The sequence below is a fragment of the Lepisma saccharinum genome, chromosome 1 (genome assembly GCF_977018435.1).
Source record: "Lepisma saccharinum chromosome 1, izLepSacc3.1, whole genome shotgun sequence".
NCBI classification, from domain to species: Eukaryota; Metazoa; Arthropoda; class Insecta; order Zygentoma; family Lepismatidae; genus Lepisma; species Lepisma saccharinum.
In genome coordinates, this window is record NC_139229.1 from 138771860 (window position 1) to 138793145 (window position 21286).

The window sequence follows — 21286 nt, forward strand, 5'->3', positions numbered from 1 at the left end:
CTGCCGGCTGTACATGAATATTTTTTTAAACATTTTTTCAAGAAGTCTTATCTGAAAATACTTGTTATTTAAATTATAGTATTTGGCTTTAATTTATTAGTTCTAATGTTTTAAATAAAATCAAAGGTCGTAAATTTTTGGAATGATTATACTTTGTTTGCTTAGGAAAGGTTAGCATTCCAGGATTAATATGAAGAACATACAAACATTGAAAAACAGTTCTCCTTCATGGATGCATATAGTGCTTTTTCTGTCACTTGTGACACCTGTTGGCGGCCCGCTTGGTGGTTGCCAGTCGGTAACTCCTGGCAAATTGCGTGTGATATCTCCGCTATGGAAACTGCTAGCTTCGAAACGACTTCATCTTCTCAGAATTACAGTTACAATTACAATCAAAATAAGCACGTACCTTACAACAGGCGATGTTGGATATGTTGTCCTTGTGCATCCACACATATCTGACATGTTTTTACGAAATCCGTGGAGTTCTGGTACCAAGGCACGCTAAAAGGCACTTTAGTTTTGTAACAGCTCGCGGCACCAGAGCGGTAGCTGAAACATGCTTTGTGCATAACTTGTGAATTTCTTAACCCCATTCCATTTCATCAAATTCAAGATATCATTCCAGTTGTATTTTTAAAGTGTTTACGTGTTACAAGTGTTCTTGTGATTTTCTATTGTTTTATAAAGTGTTTAGTGTTGCAAATGTTATTTGTGTTTTGCTATAGTTTTAATATTGGCACATACGTACACATTACAACAAAATAAAGTCTATGCAACAAACCCCCAAACATTAGAAGAACTGAAGGAGAGAAACTGAAGCAATTTCAGAAGCTGAACTGTTGTGTAGCCTAAATGGAAATTTCCTGAAAAGATGCCAGAAATGTGTTGATGCAGGATGACACCATTTCTAGCATTTCTTATGACAAGGTACATGCTTATTTTCATTGTAATTGTAACTGTAATTTTGTAACTGTAATTCTGAGAACTTGAAGTCACATCGAAGCTAGCGGTTTCCATAGCAGAGATATCACACGTGATATGTCGGAAGTTGCCATCTGGCTGGCTGTCAAGTGAGTTGCTGACATGCGCACAAGGGATGGAAAAATGCACTGTACTTCTTGAATCACACAATTTCTACTAATTTCTACATTAGGATGATAATATTTCAAAAGATTAACAGCTCTCTATCAGATCTTTGCATGAAAAGCAGATACAAAATATAGATATTTTTACATGAATTATAACAAACAGTCTGTGCTAAGTTGATTATTACTGTATTTTAAGACATGATTGATTGATTGATTTGGTGTTTTAAGTCCCACTTTATGCACAGTAAGGCTAATCGGGAATGGACTTACAGATAAAAGTGGGATCCGAACCACTATGTGCCTCCACCAGGTATCGATCCTGGGACCCCTTGATTACAAGGCAACGACGACGCTACCACTGCACCATCGGGGAGGCTGATTTTGAGACATACACAGCTATATTGCATACAATTTTTATTGGAAAATAGTACTAAGAATGTTGCATCCTCAAAATACTGATGGCCATTCAAAGCTTTATATCACTGTTCTTTTTGTTGCAATTAGATCTTCTCACATTCAAAGTACATGTAATTCTGATTCTATACTTTCCAATACTGTAATAGGTGTTCTATAGATTTTGATGTTTAGAAACGATCAAATGTAAGTAAAACTACATATTTCATGTTTGGGGAATAAGAGATCTGGTATAATAAACATACTTAAGCGAATTACTAACTTTATCCATTCAGTAACAAGTTCCCAAGTGAATGGTGGCACGAGCCACCAAAATGAATAGAATCAATAAAAATAAGTCTCGTGGATAAAGTTAGTAATTCGCTTCCATGTATTTATTAAAACTACGTACATAGTTTATGTGATGCTTTCCCCCTTTTCCTCAATACATGAGATTGGTAGAGCTCATAATAGGAAAGTTAAATCAGTCATTGCAATGAAGTTAAAAGTAATAGAACAATACATAATGTTACCAAAATACCTTTCTCCGCAGGTATGCACCAATATATGCAATTTCCAAGACTGTTCGACATTGCAGGATATGGCATTCCCTGGATGACATGGCAAAATCTTCAGATTATCCATTCGCCAGTGAGGAATGGTACAACATTGCCATGGATGACATATAAAGGACGATGGGGAAACCCCAAAAAGAATTGTCATCCTTTGATCAATGTTGGGTTGAAAATATGTGAACAGACTGATGGGCCTACTGGGATACCCAGGAAAAAAAGAAACTACTATTGCTATTAGTGCATTTTTTTAAATGGCACCTACAATTTCTGTACAAAGTTGGTTTCAACAACGAAGTTGTAAATAGTGTTATATAAGTGAGAAAATTGTAAATAAACTTTTTTTTTAAAAAATGTGTTTTAACATTTATTTATGTTAATGTGTTTGCTGTGCAGCAATAATGGCGAATCCTCTGCAAAAACCACACACAGCGAAAAAAAACAAAACAACTATGGCAACAGAAGTAAACAGTTCTAAATAAACCTTGTCTACCACTATTAGTTGACAAATAAAAAGACATATCTTGTAAAAAGTCTTGTACTTGTACAGTAATCATTTTATTTCAACTTGTTTGCTTCTCATACAGCTATACACTGGACATTACAACATGCACTTGAAATTACCCACCTTGGAAATTGAATATTCATAGATTGATTGAAGGATGGATTTGGTTTATTTTACTTCGCTTTTATGCTACTTTTGGCTATTGTGAAGATGAGGATGAGTGATGATATGATGACACTGACAAAGGAACACTCACACAGAACACACACGCCCAGCCTAGGATTCGAACCTGGGATCCCATGCAGAATTTAATGTTCTCTTGAATGCTCTAGAGGAACTGCATAAAGAGATTTGATTTTTCAGAATTGACTTTGCTGGCACAAGCTAAAGATATAGCACAGGATTAAGTACATCATATTCTACTTTGGAATCCATGTGTTATTCCATGTTTGGTGACAAATCATTTTTAACTGATAAATGATATATTTGTGCAATCCAGTAGAGCAAAAATTCTGGAAAATTTTTTTACACTATATTAATCACCACAATGCCATTCGGCTTTCTATGGAAAAGTGAGGCATTATGTTAATATGGTGCAGCAAAACATGAAATTTTTATGTAGTCACCGCAACATGTGCCAAATGTCAAGGTCGATCTTTCAACCGGGGAAGCATGTATAATATTTCTCTGCCAAGGTCATTTGCCTATTCAATGTGAAAGCTCACACATAGAACTTATCACTACAGAAGACAAATTATGCCAACCACCAACTGGCAATGCCACCTGACAACAGGAAGCAGACGACACAAACCAGGATGCGGACGAATGAAGACACTGGATCTTCAAAATTAATAGGATTTAACCATTATATTGTGCAATGCGGAAGTGCGAAATTTTCAAAATTTCACGTAAGTAAGTTTAAACAGAGTTTACCGCAACCATCATGGACAGTTCATTTATCTTCAAATATCTGTTTCCTATATCCCCAAAAGTAATTACAGGTGAAGACATTGGAGAAATACAATGACCAAACTGACTTTGTGGATTATCACAGTAATTGTTATTTGTATTTAGCTCATTAACACAAATTTCAGCATTTGAACAACTTGTGCCAGTCACTAAATTTGCATCAAGCCTTTCACCTTGAAACCATGTTCTGCAAGCTTCATTCTGCAAGGAAGTAATATGACAAAACCCACACGTTTCACCAGGGACATTATTACGATAAACGAGAGGAAGGTTAGGTTCTTGAGAGTACGTAAACATTTGATTTATGTTACTATTTTCATGATCAGCAGAACATCATTGTTGAACATTAGAATGTTTATCAATATTTGTAACGATAGAATTCAATCTAGAAATTGTCTGCATGTTATAAATCGCATATATTTGTGTCCCTAAACTGTACAATATTAGGTGACACATTATTTCGATAATGTTCCTCATTGCAGGTTGAAATAAATATTTTGTTCGCTTCCAGCGAACACGATTTCGAACATGCGGCTCATCGAACATTGTTTTCACATGGGTTGTTGAAGATTCATCAGATGAATAACTAGATGAATTAGTGACCCCCGAGTCACTGCATTTCTAGCCCTTTCACGTGATGTCTTGCTTTGAGAACTATTTTGTGCAAGGGGAGGTTTCAGCTTTACTTTCGTATTGCGTTGAGAATTTGCATGACTAGTTTGTAAAACTTCAACACGAGAACCTATATGTTGCATCCTGTTATTACAATCAGTAATATGTGTTCCAAAATGTACATTTTCACTAGCAGCAACTTACAACGATGATAATGTATTATTAATATCAGTTATTTGGGATGAACATACTGTAATACATTTATAGTGTTCACTAACCTTATCTGTTGTATTCATAATCAAATCTTTATTTGTTAAAATTTGTTGCCCTTGAACATCTTGTTCTGCTCGGATTTGAGAAATATTGCTATTTAAAATACTTCCCAAATGTTAATTTCTCTTGACACATTCAGAAGCTATTGAATCAAGTTGTGTTTTAACATTGGAAGTCAAGTTGTCTAATCTTTGATTAACAGCACAATTTTTATTATGAACCAATTCAAATTTCGAATTTATGTTACTATAAATATCCAATTCCAATTGTTCAAATTGGGACTTAATATCCTTATTAAACTGTGCAAATTCTTGATTAGATTGCTCTAACTCAAATTTCATGTCCTGGTTTTTTGTGTTTTTAGTTCTTTATTAGACTGTTCTAATTGAGATTTTATTTCAGCATTCGATTGTTCTAACTGAGATTTTATTTTAGCATTAGACAGACTGTTCTAACTGCGATATCATTTCAGCATTAGACTGTTCTAACTGCGATATCATTTCAGCATTAGACTGTTCTAACTGCGATATCATTTCAGCATTAGACTGTTCTAACTGCGATTTCATTTCATTCATTCTAGCTTCGTTTTGAGGTCTTCATTAGAAGAGACCATAAGTAATTGAATACTCTTAACAGTACTTAACAAATCACCAAAATTTGGGTTACGAGTTTCTAGATAAGCTGGCAAACTATAAGGATCATAATCAGGTTTGCAACATTTACAATAATAATTTTCTAGTGTAGTCGAATAAATTGTCCAGTGTGTGCCTGTAAGTTTGAGACAAGATAGATGATGCCATGACGAGAACTGTGTACACTGAACATACCTCAAATCATTGTCAGGATCATTACAACATGCTAATTTGTCAGGTTTTGAAGAACAAACATCATGTTCTGTAGTATTCATATTACTGGAAACGACTACTTAATTACCAGCATCAAAGTAAGTAGTTATTGTATTAGCCTGAATGTTTGTTTCTTTACGCGGAAGATTTAGATTTACTTTGCCCGACCCTGTGGCCAAGTGGTTAGCACATTGCGCTGCAACGCCAAGGGTCCCAGGTTCGAATCCCGGTCGGGCTTGGTTGTTTGTGAATGTCCATTCATCAATTTCATCATTTCATCACTCATCCCCATCTTCGCAAATTAGCCAAGAGGCACAAAACACGAAGTAAAATAAACTAAATCAATCAATCAATAAATTTAGATTTACTTTGTTTTAACTTATCAGCCATTGTGAACTTCACACATATGACGATTCATGTAAGAAGTTACGTTATTCAAGGCACACTGAAGATTGTGACGAAAGTCTTACTTCAGCAAATGACAAAAATTCTGTTCCATTACAACAGAAATTCTTACCACTGTCAGAAGATTGCACACTTTTTGAACAATCCTGGCTTCTGGGTCGCCATTCTTGATAACCACCACTGTGCTTAAACTTGCAGAATGATTACCAATGCAAATAAAATTGCGATGATTAACGATAATCCTTATATTTTAAACAAATGCAATACAGGCGCAAAAAAATCTCACTACTTCCATCACCATTTTTAGTACTTATTATTTTTTGTTGCTATGGTTACAACAACTTGGTTTCTTCATTTCCCTTTTAGATACAAAGTATTTTATACAGCGCGATGAGAGCAATATAACAATATATAAAAACAAACATGCATAAGTTAAAAACAACATTAACTTTGAACATCACAGTTTGAGAATAGGACAGTCTCAGGGTGTCTGCCGAGATCAGCTTAACACTACCGATTCACACAATTCCGTGATGAGCTGTCTCGTCTGACACCATTGAACTCATCAGAAAACGTAGTGGAACAGTTGAGCATGGCGGTACAACTGAGCTTTCATTTCGATGTGCTAAAGTTAGCAAATCTCTTGCGTATTTCTAGCTGTTTCATGGTGTCACTTGACTAATTTCACACAAATATGTGAATATTTAGACTTTCTTTTTTTACTTCTACAAAATATTTAACATGCAATATTTTCATTACTTTCTTTTGTCATTACTGCATCTCCTGATGTCTAGACACCTCACCTTCAACTGGGCTCTACAGAAAAATCTCTACATAAAGTGAACTTCCCCCATTAGTGTCTGCATGCCCACATCTCTTAAGTTGTGACAGAGGGTGGTTTGGTAGTTCAGTGGTAGAAGACTGGCACAGAATGTCACAATTTTAACAAAAAATATAATAAAATAAATATTCGACACACTCGTGAAAGCACACAGCAGCGGCAGGCTGCCTCATGGATATAAAAACTAAAGTATGAATATTACTGGAGCTCATGACAGCTACACATATTGACAAATTTTAGATGGAGTATGCATACAAGAATTCCTGCAGTGTCAGGCCTGTTTATGAAACAGTCGCCATATTTTATAATATTTCTAATTGATCAGGCTTAGCTGACTGCACAACTATTACCCTGTAGAGTATAACCAAGCAACTCATCTATAAGATATTCATGCGAAGTAAGAAAATAATGCAATGCCACACTTACCTGTAGCAGAAAGCACCCTCCAAATCCAAGTTTGCACAATAAAAGTGTGGTCAATTCCTTTAAGTGTTGCCTGTTATATATGTCGGGAATAACCAGAACTGCTCGGTAATGCTGCAATGAAAGGAAAGCACAGCATAAATTTCAATCTCGTGTTCCAGTAAAATTGGCATGCATTATAACTATCAGAGAGATAACAGCAACTAGTTTTCCAACCTCAAGCTATGTCTCAGTTTCTGTGAATATAAAGAAGCTCATTGTGAAGAATAAGTTCAAAAAGTAACAGCATCAGAGGGGACAAATATCAGTTCATTATTCCTGATGAACAGGTGACAAAAGAAAGCTCCGTATTCCGTTTGGCATCACCTCTAATCCTGAGTTTTTATGTGAAAGTGCTGTCTTGTTCTTAAACTGGGATCGTTGAAAATCCCTAGATTTGCAATGCACCTTATTATCCTTGTCAGAATTACCTAAGAGGTAGAAAGCTATGTATGAGGGCTGTTCAATAAAGAATGATCATAATTTTGTGATAACAACATACCCTCACTCATCCAAATTTTGATGGTCCTTTTCAAAGTACTCCCCATGAGATGCAATGCATTTGTCCCACCTTTTTTCCATTCTTCAAAGACATGCTGGAAGCCGTGTTTGATAGGTCCTTCAAAATCACTTCCGCTGCCTGCACCACTGCTTCTGATGATGGAAAACGCTTTCCACGAAGGTGTTTCTTCACATTAGGGAATAAAAAAAAGTCAGAAGGGGCTCAATCTGGACTGTAACTGGGATGAGGAACACATGTCACATTTTGTGTGGCGTGATCTGCAATAACAACATCTGCGATGTGCAGGCAAGCATTATCGTGGTGCAGAATCCAACCTGATTCTTTCAAATGTGGCCATTTACAATTGATATGGACTTGGAGAATTATCAGTACATCCCTATGGTATGCTCCAGTTACAGTTGTATGTGCTGGTACGACATGGTGATACACCATTCCCTGAATATCGAAAAATGATATGACGATAACCTTCCCAGCAGAAGGCACCACTTTTTTGCTATCTTTGGTGTTGGTGATGACGGAGATTTTCACACAGAGCTTTGCTGTTTGCTCTCTGGATTGTAATAATGTAGCCAAGTTTCATCTGCAGTGACAACCTTCGATAGCAACACCTCATCTTCCTGTAACATTGCCTTCAACTGCGAACAAACCTGCACGTGCACGTCCTGTTGTTCGGGTATGACCCGTAGGTGATACTGAACGTATCTGAACTTGCACGGCTGCCACTGACGTACTACTGGCAAGAAAACATTGAAACTCGTACCACATATACATTACACATTAAGCTAACAGTGCGACATAAACTTAAATTTGTATACAATACATCATGAGAATTAGAAATTTAAGATCATTCTTTATTGAACAGCCCTTGTAAAATAACAAAATTAGAAGTAAATACAGAAACATGGATCACTATTACACCCGTGAGATTCAAAAGAGTATAGATCTCACCTCAACCCTAATATATTTAAACTGTTCCAGAAATGTCAATAAAGTACAGTAACTGTATACTGTGTTGCATCAAACAAGATCTATGTTTATAATCTCTTTATCACAAGCGAAAACTTACTCTTAAGTCTTTAACAGGGATTTCCAGCCGATGCTGAATAGCCCAACCCCAAATGGTTTCCAGGTCAGCTAACACAGCAGTTAAGGAACCTCCAAGCCCACTATGCAGATTGAGTTCACCACGCCTGATTGGAAAATGAATATTGTATTCTTCAGCAGGATTCAAGTAAAGAACCTAAAAGATAAAAAAAAATGGACATGTAACCAGAAAGCATATGGGGTGATCACCGAGGCACAATGTGCTGAAAAATCATCAAGATTTCATGTATACAAAGTATCACACACATTTATTATATTTATTTTATGCCATTTTACAAGATCGTACAGCACATTCAGTACCTCAAAGTAAACAATATTTAGAATACTGCTAGATTATAGTTACTTACTGATATCTTTATTGTACTGGGTAATACAATTATTTTTTTTGGATGGACTACGCAACTTCACACATTCGTAGGACCCTAACAGTTAAAAAAGTGCAACTGTCTATAGTAAATAGTTTTTCTTCTTCTTTTTTGTGAAGCAGTGCACGTTCATAAAATACATGCTTGGAGACCTCCCAGCACAAAGGCTTTACAGGTGGAGGCTCGCAGCTTCTAAAAGTTAATGGTAAAAGCAAACCAATCTAATACAATCAAGTATCTATGCAGTTACAAAAGATTAATGCAATTGCAATATAATGATTTACCTCATCACCAACAACTACATCATTCTCTGCCTTTATCCATTCACCTCCAGATGATCCTATTTGTTCTGGTTGTGACCGCCGATTGAAAGCTGCTATTTGCTGAGGAGGAGTTGCATAGCGTCTTCTTCCATCTGACTGTAGGCACGACTGCAATGTGTGGCTGATTTGTAGTCGAGCTTCTTCCATTTCTTGGGTGGTCTCCTTTGACTGAAATAGCAAAGATGAAAACTTGAATACTGTATTTACTCATGTATAATGCGCACTTTTTTCCAAAATTTTTGCCCCCAAAAACTGTGGTGCGTATTATGCTTGGAATAATTCAGACACCCAACATGAAACCGTACAGGGTCATTCCATGATTTTGGGACACTTGCATTGATTTTTCATGTTTACGGAACCCTATCATGTTATATATCGTTGTAAAGCTTGAATCCTGTAGTTTCTGAATATGGAAACAGTATTCCATACAAGATAACAACACTAATGTGAAATGCGGTTGAAATAAGTTCATCAAAAAATGAAGAAACGTTCTGATTTTTATGGTACTTTGAATGAAAGAAAACATAAGGAGAAGATAATAAAAATTAAAATGTATTACTGGCCAAATAATATGACATACATGGAGTGTGTAAATTCCTTAATGGAAGAAATCTTGTGCTGCTGCTATTTGGAAGGTCCTGGATGTGCCTCGTATAAATGTTACATTAGTCGCGGAAAGAAAAAGTATATATTTTGAAAAAGAAGGAATGAGCAATTGAATGGGTATGACGTCATTCACTCTTGATCAGCATAGCAACAGATTTACAACCTACAACTAAGAAACTGGATTGTACTGCGCATTATATACGAGATATAATTTTTTGTCACTTTTACCCATCCAAAACCAGAGTGAGCATTATACATGCATGCGCACTATACACGCGTAAATACGGTAAATAACTCTTCTATTCAGCCCTAATTAAAAGTACACTTTTCCTTATAGTGAAAAAAAAAAAACCTTTTTAACACTCAACATTTTGGCATAATTCACACATTACTTTTTCAAGACTTACATGACCTTTGCAATGATCCAGATCAAGAATGCCCTTCTGCCATGGTGCAATGCACAAAGGTGAGCTCTATCATGCTGTAGTATTTTCCAAACATAAATGTCAACTAATCAACATTGATTATCTTTAAAAAAAAACAAAAAAAAACAGCTTATTTGTAGACTTCCAGTTACCTGGGATCTATCTTACTGAACTAATACTATCCATTTAATGTTTCAGCATTTATACCAATTCACATACATGGGGCTGTATATCAACTCCATATTTAACTGCTAATTAAAGGGGGGGGGGGAAACAACTTTCATGTTGAAACATTGAGATTTCTACAACAACAACACAACAGCAAACTAGTAAAAAAAAATCACTATTTTGCTTTGCAAAGGCAAAGCAAAAGTGAAGAAATATTTTTAACACATTCTGATTGTTGTATTAATTTTTTCCACCTTTATTCTGTGGTCATAAAATCTACAGAAACAATATATATTTTATATACAAGGTAACCAAAAAAGTTCTTGCAGTTTTTGACGTCCCATTAATCATGCGCTCACAGAGAGGAAACGAAATGACGCACGTGCCTGACAAGCGATCGGGAGTTAGTCTGACCATTGACTGTCAGTAATACAGGCACGTTGCACACACACACAGCAGTCATAGCAGTGTCGAAGAGAAATGGAGGCATCGAATCAGCTTATTCGCATGTGTTTGTTGTATGACTTTAAAGTGAGCCTGTCAGCTGCCGCATCAAGTCGCCGCATTTGCCAGGCATTTGGGGAGAATGCCATGAACGAACGCACTGCCATGCATTGGTTACAGAAATTTCGTTCGGGAGATGTGAGCCTTTCAGATGAACCTCGCAGTGGACGACCACATGTGTTGGAGAACAAGGCCCTGAAAGCAGCCATCGAGGAGGACAGTGGTCTAACGAGTGATGAACTTGCAGAAAGGTTCCATGTTTCCGCTGAAACAGTCAGACTGCACCTGCATGGGATAGGGAAGTCATACCAGTTAAGCAAGTGGGTACCCCACACATTGTTGGCAGCCAACAAGGAACAACGAGTGACAGCCTGTTTGTCCTTGCTCACTCGGCACCTGAACACACCCATATTTGATTGCTTGCTCACTGGTGACGAAAAGTGGGTCCTCTATGACACTTCCAAGCGTACCAGACATTGGTTGTCGCCACGTGATCCTGTTCCTCACACCTCAAGACCACATCTGCACCCACGAAAGGTTATGCTCTCTGTATGGTGGAATTGTCGGCAAGTGGTGCATTACGAGCTCCTTCCACCTGGTCAGACCACCACTGCTGACCACTACTCACAGCAGTTGCAAAGGGTGCACTGTGCATTGCGGCAGAAGGAGCCGGCATTGGTGAATCACAAGGGTGTTCTGTTCCTGAACGACAATGCCAAGCCACATGTGTCAAAGAGGACCCGGGAGACCCTTCAGCAACTTGGCTGGGAGACACTGTGCCATCCACCATATTCACCGGACCTTGAACCAACAGATTACCACCTGTTTCATTCCCTCGACAACCACCTCCGTGGGAGATCCTTCGCAAATGAGGGAGATCTGCGGAACGCACTCACAGACTTCTTTGCAACCAAGCCCGCCAAGTTTTATCACCAGGGTATTGTGCAGCTGCAGGAACGTTGGCAAAAGGTGTTGGATGCCGATGGAGATTACTTCGTACCTTTCCACTGTATTGCTCTTTGTTTATCACTGCTCTAGAATGGCAAGAACTTTTTTGTTTATCTTGTACTATGCTTCTTTTACAAAATCTGGTACTTAGATGTGGTGCACTGGGAGTGAAATGGCATATCATAGGCACAAAGAGCTTTGCCCCCTGAAGTCCCTTCCTATGCTAATTATTCTTGTTGCTACAATTCATACTATCCTTGTTATGTTACATCAAACCAGACATGAAATTTCACATTTAGACTCTAGTTTGCCAAATTCATTTTCTACCAGTAAATTAAAAATAGAAAATGTAATGAAAATGTATCTTACCCTTGAGACTTCAGCAGGGAGTAGAGGATCTTCATATGTAAATCCTCCAGGTAACCTCTTTCTCGCAACAGCATGTAACAGTGTATGTGGGTTGAGATCAGATGCTCTCCCAATGCGCACAAACTGTGATCCTGGGTGAATAACTATGATTGTCTGGGCTTGAATTTGCTGCAAAAAAGAAAGGGAAATAATTTTGATCCTCCACCACTTTCTAAAATAATCATCATTAATATTATCAACTTAGATCCAGTATACAGATTAATTATTAAGAACTTACAGAATGTCCTTACGCAACACCCACAAACTTTCATAGCATGTAGAGGATGTCAAAATAAAGGTGGTTATTATTATTAATATTCAATATTATTATTACATTACCCTTCTCTAACATTTGACCAATTTCTCTTCTTGTAACATTGATATTAATCTACATCCATTAGCTGAAGTGAAAGTTTTCATCAATGAAAGTACAAGAAAAGTAATCTTGGTCCAAATGAAGAGAACAATGATTCACCTGTTAATTTTGACATGAGTGATTACAATACAGGGTGGCACATATTGTATCTACCAATAGAAGTTGGCAACCCTGTCAGAATGCAGGTGAGCATGCGCAGAAGTTTCCCACGCTTAGGCAGCTGCAAGTTTCGCATTGGGAAGCATCAGGGTGCCAGAGAATCCACCTCCTTCGACGTGAAGACTTCTGTTTCTGCATGCTGCCATTGGCTTTCTATTGTGTGACCCATCGTATCATGTTGTGACACTCTGGCACTGGTTGATGGCGACCCTTGTTGGGCCTTCGTTGCAGTGTCTCCTGAATGGGACCCATTCGGATGAACGCCTCTACTGTCACAATTTGTGTCTGAACCGGCCAACATTCCATGGCAGACTAATTGTGAGACTTGTAGCTGCCTAAGCATGGGAAACTTCTGCGCATGCGCACCTGCATTCCGACAGGGTTTCCAACTTCTGTTGGTAGATACAATATGCGCCCCCCTATAGTTATTATGAAGTTTTAAGTAGTTATGTGTACACAATACTCAAAAAACCATGATGTGACCATTAAAATCACCGACAATAAGATATGGACTGGGGATGTTGGTCGTCAAAGCTTGTAAGTCAGTAGGTTGTATGTTTCGAGAGTTGTAATTTGAAGGAGTATTTAAGTTGATTATTGTTATTTCATATCCTGCTATAAAAAATTGGATGGCCTGTGCTTCCTATAGTGGAACCTGAGTCAAAAGTGCCTGCACACACCCGCAATTTCTGTGCATTGTACTGTTGCAAGGAGGGGGAGGTGCAGAGTGGAGCATGCTTCCTTATGGCCCGAGTTGAACTAATGGAGGGAAGGTGTGCAGAGACCTTTGGCCAAAGTTTCTTTTCCTTGTGATCGCTCTATACTTTAGAGGTACAAATGAGTTTACGTTCTTTGGGTAATTGTATTTTCTGGTATGCTATTGTTACATAGACATTTATGCCAATCCCCCGTTCAGTATCAGTGTAGGGATGACCTATACAATTACATTGCACTATTCTGTATGTCTTGTGCGGTCGGCCCTTATTTCCTGTAAACAATATTAATGGATGGCTTTCCATTACCAGTTCCAGTAAGTTTGAATTTACGTGCGAAGAAACTATGGATATTCCATTGAATTAAGAATATCATCTAAACAAACGTTTATCTTATTTGATTGGTTAGGAGGTGAGGCTCTGTAACACAGTCCGTTAGTGGAGAGATCATTGATATGTTGCAAAAGTTGTTTTGTTGTAGAGATCTTTAAGTCGTACAAGAGTGGACCATAGGAGCGATATTGTATCTAGTAATGAGGGTTACACTTTGCGGACATTTTCAGGTGAATGAAAAGAAGATAAGTGTTCTGTGTTCTTTGTTGGCAGAATAGCATGATGAAAGCTTGGGGAAACAGAATTAGGGAAAGCATTTTCCCCTACAGTTGGAGAGTTTTCTATGGTCGATGCAGTGGGTTCTGGATTAGTGAGAGTACAAATCATTATTTTGCTAGATTGTTTCTAGATTGTTAATACTCTGCTTTTTTTTGTTTCATTTTTTTTAATGCATTTCTTTTGACATCCCTGACATGTTTGGACGTGGATAATGAACAGTTCAAATGAGCGGGGTTTGGCAATACAGATTGTTCCTGTCGTAAGTTAATGCTAGAACTGGGTTCTGAAGTTGTGATGCATTTTGTGGCAAGAGTTGGTTGTACATTGGAGTTTGAATGTTTTAAGACCTAAAGTAAGAAAGAACAAATAAATCAGTTACTTTGGATGACAAGGAAATGAAAGAATAACCAATAGTAAGAAATAAAGTCATGATAAATTTAAGATGCAGTAACAGTTCCGATTGTTTTATGATTATTTTCAAATTCTCCTTCCAGAAAGACTAATTATCATAGAATTTCGGTGTAAATTTTCCGTATCCAAAAAACGGATTTCTTAAAATTTACAGGAGAAATTACTTACCGAAAGCAGTTTCTTTAGACTTGTGGAAGTTCGGGGAAGTGTTTTCTCTCATCGTTCATTGAATTTTGCCGATAAATCATGTATTTTTCGATATAAATGTGTGACCGATGCACGAACACTGTTGCATCCATTTTCTTCCAGCCGGATGTTACCAGTGTGTGATGACATAATCCCGATCAATCCCGGTCAGTGTTTCGGTAACGGTTCAGATTGTTTTATGATTTCTCCTAGCACAAAGACTAATTATCGTAGAATTTTGGAAATCATTGTCACACGAAATTTGAAACTTGCTTAAAGTAATGAGCACTGTTTGGACTCGAAAAAAGTTATTTATGTTGAAAAAAACAACTTGAAAAGTACCTTACACACTTCTCATGGACAAGATATTCTCCGTCAACAAGTGACAGTAAATACCGTAGAAGGGTGGGAATGAATGTAGAAGTAAATTGGAATCTTAGTAGAATGCATTTAGGGACTTTATGTTAATGCTAAGGGAACCAAACATAACCTGCTTAACCTATCCATGATAGCATATATTGAACAAAATATTAAGTGATCACTAAAACTCTGCAGTATGTGTTAACAGACATAAATCAAAATCGAATCATGTAAAAATTGCATTCGTAGCATGATGAAATCACAATAAAAACAAAAGGAACTTGGGCCAAAGTAAAATCCCACCTTCAGCAATGTTTCTCAATGCAGAATACGTAAGTAGGAATATGGAAAGTGACATAAATAGAGAGTTTGAGGAGTTTTCCGGATACGGAAAATTTACTGAATTTCGGAAATATTGTCACACGAAATTTGAACCTCCCTTAAAGTAATGAGCACTGTTTGCATTCGAAAAGAAAAGATATTTGTGTTGAAAAACAACAACTTAAAAATTACCTTACGCAAGCATGCGTGCTTCCCATGGACAAGGTATTCTTCATTGACAAGTGACAGTAAGTATCGTAAACTACTAGAATTTAATGTAGAAGTAAATCGGAACCTTAGTAGAATGCATTTAGGGATTTTATTTTAATGCTAATAGAACCAAACCTGAGCTGCCTAACCTAACAATGAAAGCATGTATTGAACAAAATCTGGTAACATTATAGTATAAGGGAAACGGATTTCTTCAAATTTACAGGAGAAAGTACTTACGAAAATCATTTTCTGTACCGTTGTGAAAGTTCGCGAATCTAGTTTTGATCCATTTTAATGCGAAAACATGTCTTTTTCTGCGAAAATCTCTGTCCGACACGTTTCTGCTGCCGCCATTTGCTTTCTGCATGAGAGTACAATGTTCCGTGTGTTAAGATGACGGAAACCCATAGTCAGTGTTTCAGTCTCACCATGTTTTCACTAGAACATGACGTGTCTGGTATTTTTTTTTTAACTATGCTTGCCTAACCTAACTTAACCTAACCTTATGGAAAATGGTTTTTGGGGCTAACGTGAATGGTTTTTGAGGCTAACGTGAATGGTTTTTGGGGCTAACGTGAATGGTTTGTGGGGCTAACGTGAATGGTTTGTGGGGCTTTCGTCAATGGTTTGTGAAGCTAACGTCAATGGTTTGAGACATATTAGCATAATTTCAAATCCAGGCACGAAAGTAGGTATTTTCCGGTTAACGAGGTTGCAACACTGCATAATTCGACAAAACACTCGCAAAACGCACCCTGAACCAGTACGCTATCGACTGCCATATTGTGTTACAGAATCGAAATAACAAGTAACAGTAAGTACTCGTAAATGAAAGAAATAGACATTATCTTAGTTAGAAATGCATTATTTCACCTTAGGAAATGTTCCGCATTCCAAAATAGTACGTTAGCAATGTAAAAAATTGTGAAATAGGGTGTTTCCCTTATACTATAATAGTACCCAAAATCTTAAGTAATCGTTAAAACTCCGCAGTATGTGCTAACAGACATAATTCGAAATCGAACCATACAAAAATTGCATTCGTAGCATGATGAAATCGCAATAAAACAAAAGGAACTTGGGTCCTTTTCAATTACTTGAATTCACATTGATCATACAAAGTATTAGCTATATACGCCATAATGAAAAATACATATTGTTATAGTACCGCTGAATCTGTCAACCTAACAATCATTTAAATTTCTCAATGATTTTGACTACACACACATTGGACCTACCTGCCTAATCTAAAAACCTGTACAAAGAGGTAGAAATATTCTTACAAGAGAACCTGTATGCTACAAGAAAAAAATCCCCACAGTGACAAATATTACTGCTGTTCAGAAAACAGTGTTAATGGTATTAATAACTAGTAACACTTTACTATACCGGAGACGGATTTCTTCAAATTTACAGGAGAAAGTACTTACGCAAATAATTTTCTCTAGCGTTGTTGATGTTCGGGAATGCAGTTTTGATCTATTTTAATGCGAATGCATGTGGTTTTCTACGAAAATCTATTTCCGACGCGGTATTGCTGCTGCCGCCATTTGCTTTCTGCACGAGAGCACAATATGCTCTCGTATTGTCCGTATATGGTAAATTGAACGAAAGGAGTGCTAATAGAACCTAACCTAACAGGCCTAACCTAACCCAGAAGGCATACCTCATCCTCCTGATGGTTTGTGGGGCCATCGTGAATTTTTGGGATTAAAATTTCGGTAACCACCAAACGTGTCTAATTCCCTTATTTTCGTATTTTTCACATTGATACTTACATATTCTGCATTCGTAAGGATTCTTCTATTTCGCGTTTCGTTTCTTGCACGCAAATAATCTCAATTTTCGAAATATCGAGTATTTTTATTTTGTTCGCTTTCGCTTGCGTTACACGCGATATCGCGGAGAAATCTTGACTAGCGTAGTCCATGATCAGTGGTTATGCAGTGTTGCAACCTCCTTCATAGAAGAATACCTACTTTCGTGTTACTGATTTTGTATTTTATTCCAGGTTCGAAAACTCGACGAACCATGCACAGATAGATCCACGAACCATTCATAAATATTAGCCCCACGAACCATGCACGGCAAGGTTAGGTTAGGTTCTGTTAGGTTAGGAAACATAGTTAAATTTGTTTTTCAAAATTAAATTTTTTTTTCGGGTTTGAAAACCCCACGAACCATTCATAAATAGCCCCACAAACCATTTATGGATAGTTCCACGAACCATTCACGGATAGCCCCATGAACCATTCACGGATAGCCCCACGAACCATTGACAGATAGCCCCACAAACCATTCATAAATAGCCCCACGAACAATTTACGGATAGCCCCATGAACCATTCACAGATAGCCCCACGAACCATTCATAAATAGCCTCACGAACCATGCACGGCAAGGTTAGGTTAGGTTCTGTTAGGTTAGGAAAGATAGTTAAATTTGTTTTTCAAAATTAGAAATTTTTTACGAACCATTCACGGCTAGCCCCACGAACCATTCATATATAGCCCCATGAACCATTCATGGATAGCCCCCCGAACCATTCATAAATAGCCCCACGAACCATTCACGGATAGCCCCACAAACCATTCATAAATAGCCCCACGAACCATTCATAAATAGCCCCACGAACCATTCATAAATAGCCTTAGAGATACTGGGCGAAAGGGGGGGGGGGGGACATTGAGCATGCCACTGATCCTGTGCACGTCATGTTGTCGCAAGTTCGTAATCAGAAATGATGAACAGTAACTCACGTTTATTTACGTTCTAGAACTGTTACACAGTTACAAAACCGTGCATTTGAAAACACTGACCGGTTGTGACATCATGAAACGCTCGCAAATATTTGGTTCATGTAGTAGACGGACATCAAGGGAACAGCTTTTGTGCATCGGAGTGACATTAATGTCGAAAATTACATGATTTATCGGCAAAAAAATTTCACCGAGGTGAAAACAAACTTCCAAGACCTTCCTAAAGTATAAATAAACCCATTTCGGTAAGTACTTTATCCTGTAAAATTGAAGAAATACGTTTTGGGGATACGAAAATTTTACCTTTTTGGGCTAACGTCAATGGTTTTTGGGGCTGCCCGTGGATGGTTTGTGGGAATTAAGGAACAACACTAAGTACTCGTTAATGTAAGAAATAGGCATTATTTTCGTTAGAAATTCATTATTTCACCTAAACAAATATTCCGCAACCTTAGCAATGTAAAAAATTGCGAAATAAATTATTGATAGGTGTCTCCGGTATAGTAAAGTAGTACCCTTTATTTTAACAGGAAGAAGGGAGAACACGGCATTTATGAAGTTATAAGTTTGAAAGAAATCTAACAAAACAGAATCAGAGTTCCTGCTTCACACATACCACTATCTTTCCTTTGGAACTTGTGCATTAGATTACTTGCATGAATACAATACTTACTTCGGCAAAACTGTCCTGAAACGCTGGCATATTTGTATAGTACCTTGCACTATTGTTGATTTTTCTTCTACAAGGATGGAACAAGTATCAGTTCTTGTTCTTTGTGAATCGCCGATAAAACGTTCTCACAGTACATAAGTACAACGTTTATCTTTTTCTACCATAAACGTAGCTTCCATTAAATAGGGACTTCTATTTTACACATTCACTTCGTTTGAGTACCATGTTGAGTGTGTTGAATATTGAAACATCATAGACAAAATTTTTACAGCATGATTACCTCTGTAATATATGACACGATCAAAATATTTCACTTTATCAAGAAATAGTTTTATTAAATACACTTATTGACACATTTCTTTAATAGAGAGAAACATAACATATTATTGATTTCTGAGTTATGTAAAGAAAATGTAATCATGATGTATATACAATATGAGTCCGCATACATGACGGAGTGTGCCTCCACCGTAAATGAGGAGCTGAGCGTGAATTGCTGCGAATGTTGAGAGGTGTGATGTTGATAGCCGTGCACAAGGAGGGGGGGCAGTTACGATGTAATACTATAATACTATCACTTTTAAATTTAGTGTATAGGAGTTTTATACGTTTCAAAAAATTAAGTATTTTCAAATCAATATAGGGGTGCATTATATTCTATATAATTAGACTATCCCACTTCATTCTCTATCAAATTTCTTCTTACTAGTTATAGCTCTTTTCCAATCTTACGACGGGCACCTTATATGCTGGCAAGGGAAGAGGGGAGCAGGGAAGCGACCAATCCAGTGCGATAAGAAACGCACAGCGTTACCTGGTCAGATTTTTAAAAATCGGGAGATCGTCCCCTGAAAAATCAGGAGATCTGCTCTAAAATCAGAAGAACTAATAATAGCGGATTATCAACGTTCTGGGGAGGGGTACAGTGAGAAAAGCTTTCCACTATCATTATTGAACATTATTGAATTATTAATTTTAGATCTCAAAAGATAAATTTGTTACTATTATGTTGATACAAATTTTATTATCAATTTGCACTTCAAAGGGTATGATAACCCCACCCCCTTAATTCACCAAACAGTTTCCCCCAACCAGTGGCGACGATCGGGTGCCAAAACTGAGGGAGTGCAAGGGTTGCACCCCCTAATCGCCGGCACTGCCCCAACACATTGCAAAAAGCAGTGACATTAGTGGAAAAAATCCGACCTCGATTTTCTGTCTATCTCTCACAAATATTCTAAAATAAATTGTGACTGTGCGTGGATTTATGTACTTGGCGTTTAAAAATTTATGGAAACATTTCGTGATCTTTCTGTTAACTAAGACTAGAGCTTCAGCCACTACGCATTTGGGGATAGGCCTATATTTTTTAAATACTCTACCTGATAACACATTAGATTGCTTTTATTTAAAACTAGCCAAAGTTACAGGATGTAAGAAAGCCCACACCTATTTTTAACAACTTATTCAAAGCATACTCGTATTGATGCCTGAATCCCCGAAATATCATTGAATTAAAACTTTTCTTTCACTCACGGAAGGTAACCAACCAGTATTCGACAGATTGATTTGGTTTATTTTACTTCACATCTGCCATATTTGACTAATCGTAAAGATGTGAAATTGACGAAGGGACACTCGCAAAGAGCACCCATGCCCAGTTCGGGAGTCGAACCTGATACGCACCCACTTATTGTATCATTTTAAGTGTTTGATATGTTTAATATGTTAATTGTCTTTATGACGTAATTTCTTTTGTTCAATTGGGTAGTCTGTTATAGTTATGGACTAACCTTAAAACATTTGATTGTGGGTTGTGAGGTGAGAGATATTATTATGAATGTTCGGGCTTGGGAGATTATGAAGTTGAGTTTTCATGGTGGTATCGTTTGGATTCTGTGTGAATAGCGTGTTGAATTGTTTGTTTTTCTAGTTTGAGATCTAATTAATTGAAGTTTGATTTGAGAATAATAGTTCTAGAGTTACAAGATTAAATCTCTCTATACATTTTACATTTGATATGTGAAAGAGAAAAGCGAAATAAAAACGCTTGTGATTTCCCAAGATGGCTCAGGATGTGAAGATTAATGAAGAAAATTTAATGCAAGCAATCCAGAGTGATATGAATGTGATTGTACCTGAACAGTTAGCGGAAATGGAAG

The 21286-nt window shown here is 37.3% G+C and overlaps 2 protein-coding genes across 2 annotated transcripts in view; one reads left to right on the forward strand and one right to left on the reverse strand.

Annotated features, from left to right (window-relative positions):
- Positions 1-2311, forward strand: part of LOC145989093 (uncharacterized) — a 34120-nt gene extending 31809 nt beyond the window's left edge. Inside the window, exon 5 of the mRNA XM_083124389.1 lies at positions 2038-2311. Coding sequence (XP_082980515.1) covers positions 2038-2297 — 260 coding nt within the window. The 3' untranslated portion in view covers positions 2298-2311. The remainder of the gene's footprint in view (positions 1-2037) is intronic.
- Positions 1-19355, reverse strand: part of Arp8 (Actin-related protein 8) — a 104998-nt gene extending 85643 nt beyond the window's left edge. Inside the window, exons 1-5 of the mRNA XM_083139051.1 lie at positions 19125-19355; positions 12304-12471; positions 9245-9451; positions 8558-8731; positions 6933-7043 (exon numbers count right to left, since the gene is read on the reverse strand). Of these exons, the coding sequence (XP_082995177.1) occupies positions 6933-7043; positions 8558-8731; positions 9245-9451; positions 12304-12471; positions 19125-19154 (690 nt within the window). The 5' untranslated portion in view covers positions 19155-19355. The remainder of the gene's footprint in view (positions 1-6932; positions 7044-8557; positions 8732-9244; positions 9452-12303; positions 12472-19124) is intronic.
- Positions 19356-21286: the final 1931 nt, after the last annotated feature.